At 42.4% G+C, this 16850-nt stretch overlaps 1 protein-coding gene and 1 pseudogene across 1 annotated transcript; one reads left to right on the top strand and one right to left on the bottom strand.

The window, feature by feature from the left end:
* LOC118573994 lies at nt 1–686 on the top strand (annotated as a pseudogene).
* Nucleotides 687–4311: 3625 nt separating this feature from the next.
* Znf157 (zinc finger protein 157) lies at nt 4312–16341 on the bottom strand. The gene is given in 4 exon segments (XM_036174597.1): nt 4312–5537; nt 6490–6585; nt 6863–6989; nt 16264–16341. Coding segments are annotated over 4 exon segments (1527 nt in total).
* Nucleotides 16342–16850: the final 509 nt, after the last annotated feature.

The raw sequence follows: 16850 nt of genomic DNA, 5'->3' as shown, positions 1-16850 counted from the left end.
ATGAAAACTAAGAAACTGTCTTTGTCTGTCCCAGATAACTACAAACTAGAGGCTCAGGAGATAATATGCAGACCTGGTTGAGGAGTCTTGTTTGGGATTCTGCTTTGAGGTACACCGGGCTGTCAAATGTGGCTACTTCTTTCTGGATGATATGGTTCCTGAGAGCATGAAGGATTTTGAGATCATGGACCAGCCTAGCTTAGACATTTTGGACAGGTTTTCAAGCAGTGAAAGAGCAAGGAGTGTGTTTGTGTTTGCCCCAATTGCAGCCACAGTATTGCTGCTTCCCGCTTTGCCCCCCTCCCCCATCTCACAAACTGGTCATGACAGCAACCAAAATGCCAACCGTCAGATTGCCAATAGCAACAATATGAACACGTCTGAGAGTGACCAAGAAGACAATGATAACATCAATGGCAATGGCTGGTCCTATAACTCAGATAAGAAAGCCAAGGAGAGAAGATCAGACAAAAACTCTAATTCCCTTCAAAGATCAAGTCTTTAAAACACAAAACTGTGTTCTCTGTACTTCTGCATCAAACACCCTTCCCCCTTCTTTTTCTCCTTCAGGGGAACTTAGCAACTCTGATCCTTTTAAGTACAGCAACTCAACCTGGATCACCTACGAGACCCTGGGGCCAGAAGAGCTGCGGAGCCTACTCACAATGCAGTGGATCTTTGGCTGAGTGTCTTAGGGTTTCTATTGCTGTGAAATGACACTATGACTACAGAAACTCTTATAATGGAAAGTATTTAATTTGAGTGGCTTGCTTACCATTCAGGGGTTCAGTCCATTATCATCATAATGAGGAGCATGGCAGCATGCAGGCAGATGTGGTGCTGTAGTAGTATCTTAGAGACTTATATCTTGCAGGCAACAGGAAGTTGACTGAGACACTATCCTGAGCATAGGAAACCTCAAAGCTTGACCCCCAGTGACACACTTTCTCCAACAAGGCCACACCCACTCCAACAAAGCCACACCTCCTAATATGCCATTCCCTATGAGACTATGGGGGCCAATTACATTCAAACTACCACACTGAGAGAGCCCTCTCTCCTAACCCTCACCCAGGCAGCAGAGCCTGGCATATGGACGGCTGCAGGGGGGTTGAGTTTGGGAAGCTTGGTAGGCCAGGCAGGCAAAGGATCCAGTTATGTGCCTCTGGGAGGTGTCAGGGTCCTCTGCAATGAAGTATGACCCCTCAGCATGCAGAACTCAGACCTGGACATATTATGCCTTGGACATAAGTTTGATGGGGAGGTTTTTTCCGTTTATTGAGTGAGTTACTGGATGTCCAGTGAGGCCAGGGGCCTGACCTGGGTACTGTGTCAGGACACTGCCTGTCCCCACCCCAGGAACTGGACTATGCCTTGCTGAGGGGCATTGTGGCTACGGGTGGCTTTTGTTTGGAAGCAGAGGCCAGAGGGGGCCTCCCCTGGCTGCCTTCAGCAATGTGAATGGTCCGGTGCTTGGAGCTGAGGGGCAGGGCTGGTGTGTCCTGTCTGTGTGCAGAGTCCTATCAGATGTCCCCAGTCCCCAGGGTCGGCAGGCAGAGTGCTGTCTGCTGAGGTGGGTGTCCAGAACTGCCTCACAGGGGCAGCCCTTCCCCTCAGTCCCCAAGAGCCTCCTTGGCTGCAGGAGCTGTTCTTTTGTTGTTGGGTGTCAGGAAAGGGCCTCCAGCCTCTACAGCTTCAAGGAATGGGAAGGGGAGGGTAGGAAGAGGGGTGTATCAGAGTGGCCCCTGCCCTCCCTGCCCTCCCTGCCCCAGGGCTGTGAGAGGGGCGGTGCTGCTTTATTTGAAATGTTTCTTACCTGACTCCCTGGCCCAGGAAGGGGCCCAGCCTCACCCTCCTGGGGTGGCTCCGTGTTCTCCCCCCCCCATCCTGTCCCCTAGCCCTGCCCTGCTGGGGCAGCCTGAGTTCCCAGCTGCTGCTTGCCACCCCTTCACCTTGACCAGCTTTGGTTCCTCACAGCGCTCCCGCCTCTAAAGCCTGCCCTGTTCCCTCCCTTGCCACTTTTAAATTATTTATTCTGTACTTATGGTTTGGGGCTCTGAGGAAAACCTCTAATCTTGTGCCTCTCTCCCTTTGCTAGGAGTAGGGTGAGATGAGAAGGTAGTCTCTGCCTTAGGTTATCAGTGGAGATTGGAGGGGTGCGGTTGCCCCTCTGTGGGACTGTCATGCCAAGGCACCCACCAACCTGGCTTACATCCTGAAGAGATGTACTGTCCCACCTCCCAAGTAAGTGGTATGCCTTGGAACTGAGCTGGAGGACCTGGGCGTGGGCTGGAGTACAGCTGACTGACAGGGACGGGGTTGACCTTGAGCCAAGTTTTCTGGCACTTGCTATACCTATCCCCTCTCTTCCCAGGAGGAGCCACTCCTACATTGGGTAGCTAGTACCAAGGACTGGTTAGACTGATTTGGGTTAGAGACCCTAGAGGGTTAAGGAAACAACAGAGCTAGGGTTGTAGTACAGTCTGGTACCCTAGTCTCTCCTAGGGATTTTCTGATTTTGGCTGATACTGGTTACAAATTGGTTTTTAACCCAAGCATTGTGATTATTTTTTTTAAAAAGTCAAACCAATTGTGGCAGGAGTTAGAATAAATCCTAGAGCCTGGAAAAATGAACATATATCTCTAAAATGGACCAAATCAGGGGTTAGAGAGATGTCTCAGTGCTTAAGAGTACTAGTTGCTCTTCCAGAGGACCCAAATTCAATCCCTTGCACTTACATAGTAGCTCACAACTGTCTGTAACTCCAGTCCCAGGGGATGTGATGCCTTCTTCCGACTGTAAGTAGCATGCACTCATGTGATGCACAGACACACATGCAAGCAAAACACTGATATATATAAAATTTAAAACAAATTTTAAGCTGGGTGGTGGTGGCAGCGGCGGCAGCACACACCTTTAATCCCAGCACTTGGGAGGCAGAGCCAGGCAGATCTCTGAGTTCAAGGCCACTCTGGGCTACAAAGTGAGTTCCAGGAAAGGCACAAAGCTACACAGAGAAACCCTTTCTTCAAAAACAAAAAGACAAAAAAAAAAAAAAAACCCACCAAATTTTAATTAATCAGATTACTTCCTTTGAAGAAAATCCAAATTTAAACCATGAGGTAGCTACTAAGGCTTCACAAGTAACCACTCATAAAGAGTCCTGTCCCTATAGGATTCAACAGCAGCAAGCTGGGATGTAACAAGCCTCACAAGGTCTGGGGATGCTGAAACGGACAGATCTAGATTGAGATATAATGAAGATAATATGGCCTCAAACTCAGAGATCTACCTGCCTTATGCCTCCTGAGTGCTGGCATTAAAGGCATGTGCCACCACAGCCTGGCTGTATCGAGAATCTTATTAGCCAAGTTCCACCAGGTAGCAGCTGACAAGGCAGAATATGTTTCAGAGTAACAAAGCACACTCTAGAAGGGTGGACTTACAGTAAGAACAGAGTAGCTTAAAAACTGGCACAAGACCTAAAGTTACCAACAGGGACAGATCTTAGGAAGGTAACATCAATTGAAAACAAGCCAACTGCTAAGAATTTAACTACAATGTGACACTATTTCTGGAAGAGCTGGACTCTAACCACTGAGCAACCTCTTCAGCACCGTGACACCATTTCTGTAAAAAACTAACAAGACAATATAGTATTATACATTGCAGGGTCCATACTATATCAAAAAAGTCTCACAGTAGATTCAAATTTAAAATGTTTGAGGAAGTATACATAAATATTACCACCTTAAAACAGACAATAGCTTAAACATAAACCTTTAGTGCAAGAAAAGAGTTAACAAAATTGAAAAATGAGCTGAGTGATCTGAGAGAAGATATTTTAACACATGAATGAGGGCTTTATATGCTTACATGCTAAACAATAATACCACCGCCAACATTTAAACCAGAGAGTAAAAGATAAAGTTCTCATTAGGAAACAGTGAACAAAGGATATGAGCAATCAGAACAGATTTAAAAAATATATTCAAATGGCTAATCATCACAGAATATGTTCAACTTCATCACTAAATTGAGAAATACAAATGAAAAAAGCCAGACAGACTATTTTGCCCACCTGTTGTCAAAGCACTCAGAAGACTACGGCAAAAGTTCAAGGCCAGCCTGGGCTACAAAGTGTCCCCCCCAAAAAAATTAAAAAGCAAGCAATAATGAGCTATTCCCTAAAGGGATCAGACACATTTTTATACCAGTCTAAGTACCACACAGTGGCAAATGTGCTTTGCATGTTCTACTTGATTAGATGCCCCTAGGTGCTTGATCCAGTGTTGGGAGTGAGGGACTCTTCAAGGAGAAGCTTTCTCCAGTGCACAAAGCAAGGATCGGCCCAAATGAGTTCTCTGGTGTTCTATGAGGTGGGCTTTCCGACAGAAGCCCTTTCCACATTCCTGACATTCAAAAGGCCTCTCTCCTGTGTGAATTCTCTCATGCTCAATGAGGCGCACTTTCACATAAAAAGCATTTCCACACTCACTACATTCATAAGGCTTCTCACCAGTGTGAGTCCTCTTGTGTTGACGAAGGGATTTCTTCATGCTAAAGATCTTCCCACAGTCACTACATTCATAGGGTTTCTCTCCTGAATGAATATGCTGATGCTCAATGAGACGAGCTTTCACATAGAAAGCATTTCCACATTCATTACATTCATAGGGCTTCTCTCCGGTATGGATTCTCTGATGGATTCCCAGAGATGAGTGTACCCTGAAGGCTTTCCCACATTCATTACAATGATAGGGTTTTTCACCTGTGTGGGTTCTTTGATGATTATTTAGAGTCATTTTCATTCGGAACAATTTCCCATATTCTCCACACTCATAGGGTTTCTCACCTGTGTGAATTCTTTGATGTTGGTTTAGGGATTTCTTTGCTCAGAAGTTTTTCCCACAGTCCCCACATTCATAGGGTTTCTCCCCCGTGTGAGTTCTCAGGTGCTGGGTGAGAGATATCTTGACATGAAATGTCTTACCACATTCATTGCATTTATAAGGCCTCTCACCAGTGTGGGTTCTCTGGTGGATTGTGAGGGTTGCCTTCTCAGAAAAGGTTTTCCCACGTTCAGTACATTCATAGGGCCTTTCTCCTGTGTGTGTTCTGCAATGTAGAATGAGTTATGAGTTCCTGCCAAAATATTTTCTACATTCATGACATTCAAAGGGCTTTCCTCCCATGTGAGTTTTCTGATGAGCAATGAGGTATGACCTTGCACTGAAAGTCTTTGTACATTCACCACACTCATAGGGCCTCTCCCCTGTATGTGTTCTCAGATGTTCAACAAGGTTAGATTTTCTGCAGTATACTTTTCCACATTCATGACATTCAAAGTTTTTATCTCTGGTATGAATCCTTTTATGTTGAACAAAACCTGTTTCTTCATGGAAGTCTTCCTCACATCTGTTATAATCAACATTTTGATTCAAAGTTTGAATACTCTGATACTGAAAAATGTTGTTCTCCAGCACAAGGGCATTACCCCCAATTGAACTGTTGCCACATAGCAAAGACAGAGGTCCTTTAAAAACAAGACGTGTGTCATTCATTCATATAAAATCCCCCAATGGCTTCCCCTGCCATAATATAAATACTTAACATAGTCTTATAATGCTATAACTTGCAGCTAGACACAGTAATTCAAACTAGTAATCTCATTAATTGGGAGACTGAAGCAGGAGGATCACAAGTTTCAGGACAAAAAGAAAAGGAAAGAAAAAAGAAATCCACCTCCAATTTGCCCCCTTGACAATTCACAGACCTCTTCACTAGTCCCAGGATACATTTCTCAGGTAAGGATCAACATTCACAACTCTCTGCCCAGAACACACCAAATCTACATAGCTCTGTCTCTCACTTCACTGACATTTGTACAATAATGTTGACCTCACCAAAAACCTTTCCCTGGATATAGTCCCTAAAAGTGCACATCAATGACTGTCTTTCTTAATTTGGATTGCTTTCCTTTTCATCATCCAAAACTCCAAAACACTACATATTTGTTTGTTTCTGGTTGACTTCCCTCACTAGATTGCAAGCTCCAAGAAAACAGAGATTATTTATTCACTGCTGGATCCTAGTACCTAGAATGTGACCAGCACACATTCGACAGTCCTTTAAGTTTGGTAGATAATTAAGTGAATATATGAACAGATGCCTGACATCAGAAGACATCAACAGCAATGAAGAATTGGAAGAATAAATTTCTAACATGAGGCAGAGATCAGTAAGTGCAACAGATAACATTATAAACATCAAAATACACTAGTACTGAGATGTGAGCATAATATTGGGGTAGATAATTTAGTTTAGTAATTTAATTTACTGAAGCATGTAAACTTTCTGTCCTTATTTCAAAGAGCCCAAGGCTCTAAAATGATTCCTGAAAAATATTACATAAGGATGCCCTTTGACTTAAATTCTTAGGGTCTAGCTTCCCATGTGTTTGGTGTTTCTGGTTCTTGCTCACTCACCTGAGTAATCACGGCCTGAAGATTCCTCTTCTAATATCCACAGTTCTTCTCCCCTCTCCAACTTAAAGATCATGTCTGGTTTGGCCACACAGAGGCCTGTTAATGGGAAATGGCACAGGACATGGGCCAAGAAGTTTGAGCTTTAGGCCATCTGATGGAGGAGGAAGGTACATCTTTCATGAGCTGCATAAGGAAGGGGCCCATTTAAACCTTACATTTTGGGGACATGAGAACACATTCTTCCTGGAGCCCTAAACTAATCATTTAGCTGTAACTCTTAAATCTAAAACTAATATATCACTAAACTGCAGTGGTGGCATATATGACAGTAGCCATATGCTCCCAGGGGTTACCCAGACACACTCATTCTCACCCACAGATGCCAAGTGACTGTAGGTCTCCAGCATCACATCTGTGTGCATGTTCCTCTGGGTAGAGTCCAGTCTGTGCCACTCTTGTTGGGTGAAATCCACAGCCACATCCTCAAATGACACAGATCCCTGTAATGACAGTCTATAGTGATCAGAGCAAGGGCACATTAGGGAGAACACATAGGTACTAATCTTCTCAGTGCAGCCCCATTGGGAGCTGAATGGAAAGAGCCATGCTGGATACCTTGGTCCATGTCTTACTTGATAGTGTACTATAGAGAGGAACCCTGAAAAACTCTGGAACCATGTTAACTTACTAATTATTAGACTGACAGTAGCACCTAGTACTTAGGAGGAGGATATGGGAAGATCAGTGCCATTCTTAGCTACATAGCAGGTTTCAGGTAAGCCTGGGCTACAGGAAACCTTCTCTTAAAGAAAACAAAACACATACACACACACACACACACACATACATCACACACACACACTGTATGTGTGTATGTATGTATGTATGTATGTATGTATGTATGTATGTATGTATAAAAAAGGTTGGGGTTGGGGATTTAGCTCAGTGGTAGAGCACTTGCCTAGCAAGCAAAAGGCCCTGGGTCCGATCCTCAGCACAAAAAAAAAAGTTGGCAAGATTGCTCAGTGGGTAAGATCCTTTGCCACTAAACCTAATGAACTGAATTCATTCCCGGAACCCACACAGAAGAAGGAGAGAACCAATTCTCATAGTTTGTCCTCTTGACGTCTACATATTTACCATGGCAACACACATAAACACACACTAAAAATGTTAGGTATATAAAGTAAGCTTCCAAGTATGGTGGCACACTCCTATAATCCTAGAACTCAAGAAGCACAGGCAGAAGGATTGTGAGTTTGAGGCCAGTGTGGGATATACATAGTAAGTTCCAGGCCAGCTTGGGCAGTATAGCAAGACTCAGATTCAAAAAAAGAAAAAGAGGACAGGCAGTGGTGGCACACACCTTTAATCCCAGCACTCAGGAGGCAGAGCCAGGCGGATCTCTGTGAGTTCGAGGCCAGCCTGGTCTACAGAGCGAGATCCAGGACAGGCACCAAAACTACAACAGAGAAACCCTGTCTTGGAGAGAGAGAGAGAGAGAGAGAGAGAGAGAGAGAGAGAGAGAGAGAGAGAGAGAGAAACTGAAAAGGACTGAGGATATAGTTCAATGCTAAGATGCTTGCCTAGAATGTAGAAGGTCCAAGGTTTGCTCTCCCACAGTGTAATATAAGTCACATATGTGTATATATAATATATGAAGAAAGAATATGAGCTTGAGGCCAGCCTGAACTACATAATTCTAGTACTTGTACTATACAGACTCAAAGAAAACGTTGAGTATGGTCTCCCACACCTATAATTCCACCACTTGTAAGGTAGAAGCAAAACAATCAGGAGTTCAAGGCCAGTCTCAACTACATAAAGACCCTATCTCAAAACAATACTAATACCCTGGGGACTATGGAGTTAGATCACAAGACAGGAAGGTTTGAACACAGAAGGTGAATTCATCAAACTACATACACTGTAGTATGACAAGAAAAGTATGCTATGTGTCTAGGATGTGGCTTGTTTAAATGTACAAAGCCATGGATTCTATCCCCAGTGCTCCATAAAACCAGATGTGGTGATGCATATCTGTAATCCTAACATATCTGTAATCCTCAGGAGGCAGAGGCAAGAAAATTAGAAGTTCAAAGTTGTCCTCAGCTAAATATTAAGTTTGAGAACTGCAAAAAAATTTTAAAGAAAGATTACCATCTAATTGTGTTTGGGTGCTGGCTATGTTATCTTCCATTGTATATACTCTTCTTTCCACCTTTACCAGCCTCTATTAATCACTATTGTACATTCCAATTAACCTTTATAACATCCACATGTAAGAGACTATATTATTTAACATAATGTCCTTCAGTTCCACCCACTTTAATGCAAATGATAGGTATATTCCTTTTATGTCTCCTCGGTACTCTAGCTCAAGTAGTATACTATTCCCTTGCAGTGAACAATAGAAACAAGTAAGATGTTATTTAACCAATGAATAGCTACAATGTGTTCTATCCACACCATGGAATACTACTTAGAATAAGAATGAACAATCTATTGTGTCACATACAGCAATCTGTATGAAGTTATAGAGAATTATTCAGAGTGAAAAGAGTGAATCCCCCAAAAGCACATAATGCATGGTCTGATTATATAACATTTTTGAAATAATGCATCTGTACTGTATTAGAGAACAAATTGTCAGGAATTAAGAGACAGAAAGGAAGTAGTCTTGGCTTTTAAAAAATAAATAAATAAACACATACACACACACATATACATACATATATACACGCTTTTTTTTTTCTTTTTTTAGTTTCTCAAGACAAAGTTTCTCTGTGGACCCATTGTGGCTGTCCTGGAACTCGAGGTGAAGACCAGGATGGCCTCAAACTCATGGAGATCTGCCTGCCTCTGTCTCCTGAGAGCTAGGATTGATTATAGGTGTACACCACCACCACCCAGTGGTCTTAGCTTTTTTTTTCCGGAGCTGAGGACTGAACCCAGGGCCTTGTGCTTGCTAGGCAAGCGCTCTACCACTGAGCTAAATCCCCAACCCCAGTCTTGGCTTTTAAAGATAAAATAAGAGACACGGGTGCAGTTCAGTAATAGAGTATTTGCATAGACTTCACATAGATTCCTTCCCCCAGCATAGGAAAAAAAGGAGAGATCCTTGTGGCCATGGAAATGTTTTGTATGTCAGAATCCAATGATCTACAAAGGTTTCACAGGATTACTAATAGGGGAAACTGAGTAAACCACACACTACAACTGAATCTATAATTACTTCGAAAGAAACACATACCCAGATATGGTAGCACACACTTATGATTCCAGCACGTTGGAGACTGAGGCAAAAGGAATGCCAGGAGTTCAAGGACAGCCAAGGCTACATAGCAAGATCCTGTCTCAAAGACCCCAAACAGAGTATTCTTCATTGTAGCCCCTCCCACCCTTGGGAGTTCTTTTTCACTTTTCTTTAATAAATCTATGCTGAGCTCTATAGCAAGCTTTTTTTTTGTTGGATTATCTTTGGACCGCCAGCCCACAAATAATGACCCAGAAACTTATTGTTAATTATGAAAGGGTGGCCCTTAGCTTAGGCTTGTCTCAACTAACTCTTACAACTTACATTAACCCATTTATATTAATCTTCATTCTGTTGCATGGTGTTATCTCTCTTTCATCTTGCACTTCCTGTTTCCTCTCTGTGTCTGCTGGCAACTCCAAGTTTCTTTTTCCCAGAGTTCTCTCTCTGCCTGAAAGTCCCTTCCATAACTCCTGCCTAGCTATTGGCTGTTCAGCTTTTTATTACACCAATAACAGCAACACATTTTCACACAGTGTATGAATATCCCACAACATTTCCCCTTTTTGTCTAAATAAAAAGGAAAGGTTTTAACTCTAACATAGTAAAACTATATACAGTAAGAACAATTATCAGGTAAGAATTACATTCACAATGTCCAGTCCATTTGCATTTGACAAATTCAGAGAAAATGCTCCATTATCTATCCTATCTTGATGAGTCTCAAGTTTTGTATCTAATTCACATTCTATCATATATTATATTACCAGCCTTAAAATATCCTTTTAGACATTATAATATTTTCTTAAAACAACTTAAGCTTTTATGTCTCTCAATCTGTTTTGTTTTTGTTTGTTTTTGTTGAGACAGGGTTTTTCTGTGTACTTTGACGCCTTCCTTGGAACTCACTCTGTAGCCCAGGCTGGCCTTGAACTCACAGATTTGCATGCTGGGCTTAAAGGCGTGCGCCACCACCACCTAGCATGTCTCTCAGTCTTATACACTTTACATCTCTTGTGAGTTTTTTTTTTCTGAATTTGGTTAACAAGGAAAGCTGTAACTATAACTATCTCATCTTCAACACCATCAGAGACCTGAGAAGGATATAATATTACCCAAGTAAACAGGAAATGCAAATAAATGACTTCCAAAAATTGTAAGAAATGACAGAAACAGTTGGCTTCCTAGGCAGTCACTCAAGTTTCCTCTGCAACATTGGGACATCCATCTTCGACCTAAAGGCATCACATATCTGACAGACTTTTCTATGAAGCAGGAATTTTGAAGGACTGTCCTACCTTGTCTTTGGCAGTTGCCTTCTTTTGTGTCTTGCTTGTTGAATTTGGACAGCATACTGTCAGCAGTCAAGGCAAGGGCGGTTTCTTGCCCAGTGACTAACTTTATCACAAAGAAAGCAAACTCCATATGGAATTTCTTCAATGTCCATCATCCATTTTTTGAAGTAAATTGGTGCTGCCAGGAGCAGTGTCTCATTGTCATGAAAAGCCTTGTGTTATTAAAACATCTTAAGGGGCTGGAGAGATGGCTCAGAGGTTAAGAGCACTGACTGCTCTTCCAGAGGTCCTGAGTTCAATTCCCAGCAACCACATGGTGGCTTACAATGTAATGAGATCTGGTGCCCTCTTCTGTATACATAATCAATAATTTTAAAAAAAAAACATCTTAAATGCTATATTCTGTAGGTTTGAAGATCTATGTAAAATATATGTTTGACCTTGAAAGCATGCCTAACATAACTATAAGTTTGATTGTTATATATGACTAACTACTAACCTGTGTTTATTACCCTAAATAGCTTCCAAAGACTAGAACTTTACATCACATTTTTAAATGAGCTGTATAGGTACGATACCTTAAACAAGAGTAGAAACGTATATAGAGTATGTTCTAACATCCTTAAATTTGCATAAATACACAAAAATCCATACCAATATAAAATATTTCAGATTAATAGTTGCTTTTTTTAGTTTAAAAGTAGATTCAATAATCTACCCTTTAATTCTATAATTTCTATATCCCCATTTTTTTTCTGAAAGATATCATTGAATCTAACCTCCCCATTAGGGGAAGTGGTGCACACCTTTAATCCCAGCATTTGGGAGGCAGATCCAGGTGGATCTCTGTGAGTTTGAGGCCAACCTGTTCTACAGAATGAGTTCCAGGACAGGCTCCAAAGCTACACAGAGAAACCCTGTCTCAAAAAGAAAAAATAGGAATCTATCCTTCCTTGCTTAGTTTACTCTATTACCATGACCAGTAACAATTTACAACCAACCCCACTAAATGATGACAAACATCCATAACCCACAGAATGACCAAAACCACTGTAGCAAGAATCTTAAGCCGGGTGGTGGTGGTGCACACCTGTAATCCCAGCACTCGGGAGGCAGAGGCAGGCTGATCTCTGTGAGTCTGAGGCCAGCCTGGTCTACAAAGTGAATTCCAGGAAAGGCCCAAAACTACACAGAGAAACCCTGACTCGACAAAAAAAAAAATCTTAAATGGTCATATTAATAAAAACAAACCCAGAGCCAGTTATTGGGGTAAAAGCTGGAAGATCAGAGAAGCAGAACAAGCCACAGCCATGTCACCTTGCCAATTCCTCAGCTGATCTTGATTCTGTTTCCTCAGACTAGAAGCCTCTGAGTCTTCACCCAGAATGAATCTCAGCTGCTCCTGCTGCTCAAAAGCCTAAAAGCTTAACCAGTCTAGTTCCTGGTTTTCATGCCTTATATACCTTTTTGCTTTCTGCCCCTACTTCCTGGGATTAAAGGCATGAATCACCATGCCTGGCTGTTTCTAGTGTGGCTTTAAACTCACAGAGATCTGGATGGATCTCTGCCTCCCAAGTGATAGGATTAAAGGTGTGTGTGCCACCATTTTCTGGCCTCTATGTCTTCTACCTAGTGGCTTGTCAGGGACCATGATGTCAGGAACCAAACATGAACTATGGAAAAGTACTAGCTAGGCCAGAGAACAAGTCATACGCCCACTGCCCTTTCCCAGAGCAGTAACACCTGTTTACTAACCAGAGGCTCCCAAAGATAAGAGAACATTACACAGTCAGGTGCCATGACAACTAAACATAAAGAGCATTCCATGGTCAGGTAGCCTAGCAACAGAACAAATGGGCCCTGACCAGTGACCTTAGCCAACATCCTGCAGTTGCACGATCTGCACGTCTCCCACATCTCTTCCCCCTTCCCTTCTTCCTGCCCCCTCCCCTCCTGTGCTATATAAGCCTTGCTGAGGAAAATAAAATGTGAAGCTTGATCAGAATCCTGTCTTGTTGTCATCTCTCATGTCCCCTGTTCCTTTCATTCACTCCCACAGGTGGGTCGCCCCCATTGAAACCCTGCTGGCCAGGGCAGTGGCTGTTCTGTCCTCTGACCCCAGATAAATTTATTAGGGTGCACAATATATTGGAGAACACAATATCACCACAAACCACCTACCCCACCTCTTAGGAATGTGGGTATCATGTTCTTTAAATTACTTCCTGTTGCCTGGGGGCATTGGCATCTTTAGGGAACCCTGAGAAAATTGAGATAATGGTCAAGTCCTGGGAAAACTAGATGTAACATTTGTTGTCCAGTCCCTGTGTAATGAAAAAGTACAGGGCTTATCTGAAGTCCTAGCTAGAGTAGTCTGTGAGGCTGAACTCTCCCAGCTAGCAGCTTCGATGTTCTAGATGCAGAATTTTGAGGAAACTTCAACAGAGGCATTCTAAGGGGCTGGGTCACCTGGGATATTTGTCTTTATTGGTGTTTGGTAATTTCTTTTTCTAAAAACACACAAACTTTTAAAGGTAACATATATATCTGTATTAACACAAGTATAGAATGAGCAGTGTGCACAAGTCAGCTAAAGATGATGTTTTGTTCTATGTTTGAGCAGGTAAAAGGCATCTGTCAACTTTATAAGTCCATTTCAACTACAAAAACAAACTGTAATCTCTCTATCAATGCCATTTTTTGTTTATTTTTCTTTTTTTGTTTTTTGGGGTTTGTTTTTTCTTTTTGAGCGAGGATTGAACCCAGGGCCCTGCACTTGCTAGGCAAGCGCTCTACCACTGAGCTAAATCCCCAACCCTATCAATGCCATTTGAAAGGGTGGCATGTAATAATAAGTCATGAGGACTCTGTAGCTAACAAGATTTATCATGTCTCATCCAGTCTCAGAGCTATTCCCATGCAGAGCTCAGCATACATGTCACCTGTCCTTTAGTCTTTTCTGCCTTCCTCCCTCATGTATGCAGCCAAGATCCTCAGAAGGTCTCTCCCAATCAAATTGGATCTTTATTAACTTTGAAGAAATCCATAGCTTTTTGTTTCCTGTGAAAACAAAAGTAAAATCTCTCCCCCAACACAACATATTTTCTGACTTCCATTTTAAAGTTAAAACATCCCCAAAATATACAGGCTGGTTTAATTTAGCAGCTCTTTTCACAATCCAATGTCTCCACAATCCAAGCTGTCATTTTTGCTTATTAGCAATTAAAATATTTAAAGTTAACAAAGCACTATATATGATCCACATGCCCTATGTTATGGTATTTCCCATCCTTATGTGGCTTTTTTTACATATATTACTTTACTCTCTCTTTAAAGATTTTACTTTTTTATTTTTAAGCTATTTATTTTTTATAAATGTTTATAACCATTTTCTTTTCTTTCTGCAGCACCTAAGCACCTTTTTTAAGTACACTGTACCTTTTTAGAAGATTTCTGTGTCTGGACCTGGCATTAGTAAGTGCCTGACACATTTTCTGACCACATGAGACAAATATTAAACTGTTAGGTAGCATCTAGGGCTTCCACTGTGCACCTCTGATGGCTGGCTTCACTCCCCTCAGTTCTCTAGGACCCTAGTCTCATGCCAGTGGGTACCAGCAGAAGCCACATTTAACACTGAAGTTCTGGGAAGTTGCTGAGCCCACTTTCCTGAGTCCCTGTGAGTGGCAACCAACTGTTGTTGAGTGCTCACAGAGAGGCCCAGGTGGTGGCTGCAATGGTGCCTGCTGGCATGACTTCTCTGTCTGTGTGGTCATGCCCCATGTTGGAGTGATAAATATAGTGGTACTTTTTTGTTGGGACTGCCAGCCTGCAAATAATGACATGGAGACTTATTATTAATTATAAAAGCTCGCCCTTGGCTTAGTCTGTTCCTAACTAGTTCTTATAACTTAACCCATATTTTTTAATCTCTGTTCTTCCTCATGGCTCATTACCTCATCTCCATACTTCCCAACCTGCTTCCTCTGTGTCTGTCTGGCAACTCTACCTTTCTTCTTCCCAGAGTTCTCTCTCTCTCTGCCTGGAAGTCCTGCTTATACCTTCTTCCTAGCTATTGCCCATTCAGCTTTTTATTACGCCAATCACAGCAATACATCTTTACATAGTATACAAATATCCCACAACAGAGCTCTACTTAAAAATAAAACAAGCCAGGTGGTGGTGGCATACACCTTTAATCACAGCACTTGGAAGGCAGAAGCAGGTGGATCTTTGTGAGTTCGAAGCCAGCCTGGCCTATAGAGCAAGTTTCAGGACAGCCAGGACTGTTACACAGAGAAACCCTATCTCAAAAAACAAAACAAAACAAAAAACAGCTAAAGAAACAAGCCCAAGAATGCAGCAGGGTTGGAGAGCATTTCTGAAACCTGCCTACAGTCCTGGGCTTCACCCCCAGCACTGAAAAAGAAGAAAAAGAATAAAATTTAAAAAACAAGGTCATCAGGGGGGCACTCACCAACCTAAGACAGAGTACCTGTGTGGCCTGGACAGGTGTCTCCATGACGGGTAAGGTGACCTCTTGATGTCTTACACAACCTAAGTCAGAAGCTCATTTTTTAGTAAAAGGGGGGACCTGTAGGTCCCTGGCCCCCCGTTTTGGGTAACTGCTGCCTTGCTTGCTGACCTTGACCTTGATATCCTCCCTATGCTAATTCCCTGCAAGATTCTACCCTCCTGAACCTTTAAGGGAAGTTCCTTGTCTGTGTATCTTGCATATTGAGTGTTAACAGCTTAGATGCAAGATTGTAAAACATTGGAAGCGAACTTCTGCCTTCCAGGGTTCTCCCATTGTGCTGTAAACCTGTATTTAAGACCTCCCCCCTCTGTCAATAAACCAGCATTCAGCATTCAAAAAAAAAGGAAAGAAAGAAATTGAAGACAGTGATGTTCTAAAACAGGAAGTGGTGATGGTGTCATGGGCCTATGAGGATGCTGGACTAAAGTCTATCAAATTGTGCAAACAGGAAAATTGTATACTATGTGAATTATCTGTCAACAAAGATCATATATATATAAACAAGGCTAGGCAGTGGTGGCGCACGCCTGTAATCCCAGCACTCGGGAGGCAGAGCCAGGTGGATCTCTGTGAGTTTGAGGCCAGCCTGGTCTATAGAGTGAGATCTAGGACAGCCTCCAAAGCTACACAGAGAAACCCTGTCTTGAAAAACCAAAAAACCAAAGGACAAATGGGGGGGGGGACACTTCTTACTCAACTGATCTGCTGGGTTCTTCTGAAATCAAGGCAAGAAATCTCTGGGGTGATTTCTCATTCGCTGACATGTTCACCCAGGACCTTAGCCCCTACTTCCAAAGCTGAAGAGCTGAAGAGTGTAGAAGATTCTGCAAGCCTCTAGTAAGTTGTAAAGTTCAATGAGTCCACAGAGACAGAAGAAAGAAACCCTAAAACAACACCATCCATGTGTCTTAGTTACATCATAACGAAGGCAACTCATAGAGTAAAGCATTTAACTGAGGCTTGCTTACATTTTCAGAGGGCTAGTCCATGATCATCTTGGTGGGGAGCATGGCATCAGGCTGGTATAGCACTTGAGCAGTAGCTGAAAGCTCACACTGATCTGAAAGTTGCCTACAGAACCAGAGCTTGGACTGGTGTGGAACTCTCAAAGCCCACCCCCAGTGACATACCTCCTTCAACAAGACCACACCTCAATTGGGAACCAAACATTCAAATATATGTGCCTCTGGGGGCCATTCTCACCCAAACCACCACACCATGTCATTTCACACACTGACCTCACAGAGCTAAATACCACCAACTGAGATTTACT

Source organism: Onychomys torridus, chromosome X, assembly GCF_903995425.1.
Source record: "Onychomys torridus chromosome X, mOncTor1.1, whole genome shotgun sequence".
NCBI classification, from domain to species: Eukaryota; Metazoa; Chordata; class Mammalia; order Rodentia; family Cricetidae; genus Onychomys; species Onychomys torridus.
This window is presented reverse-complemented; position numbering and strand designations above follow the sequence as displayed.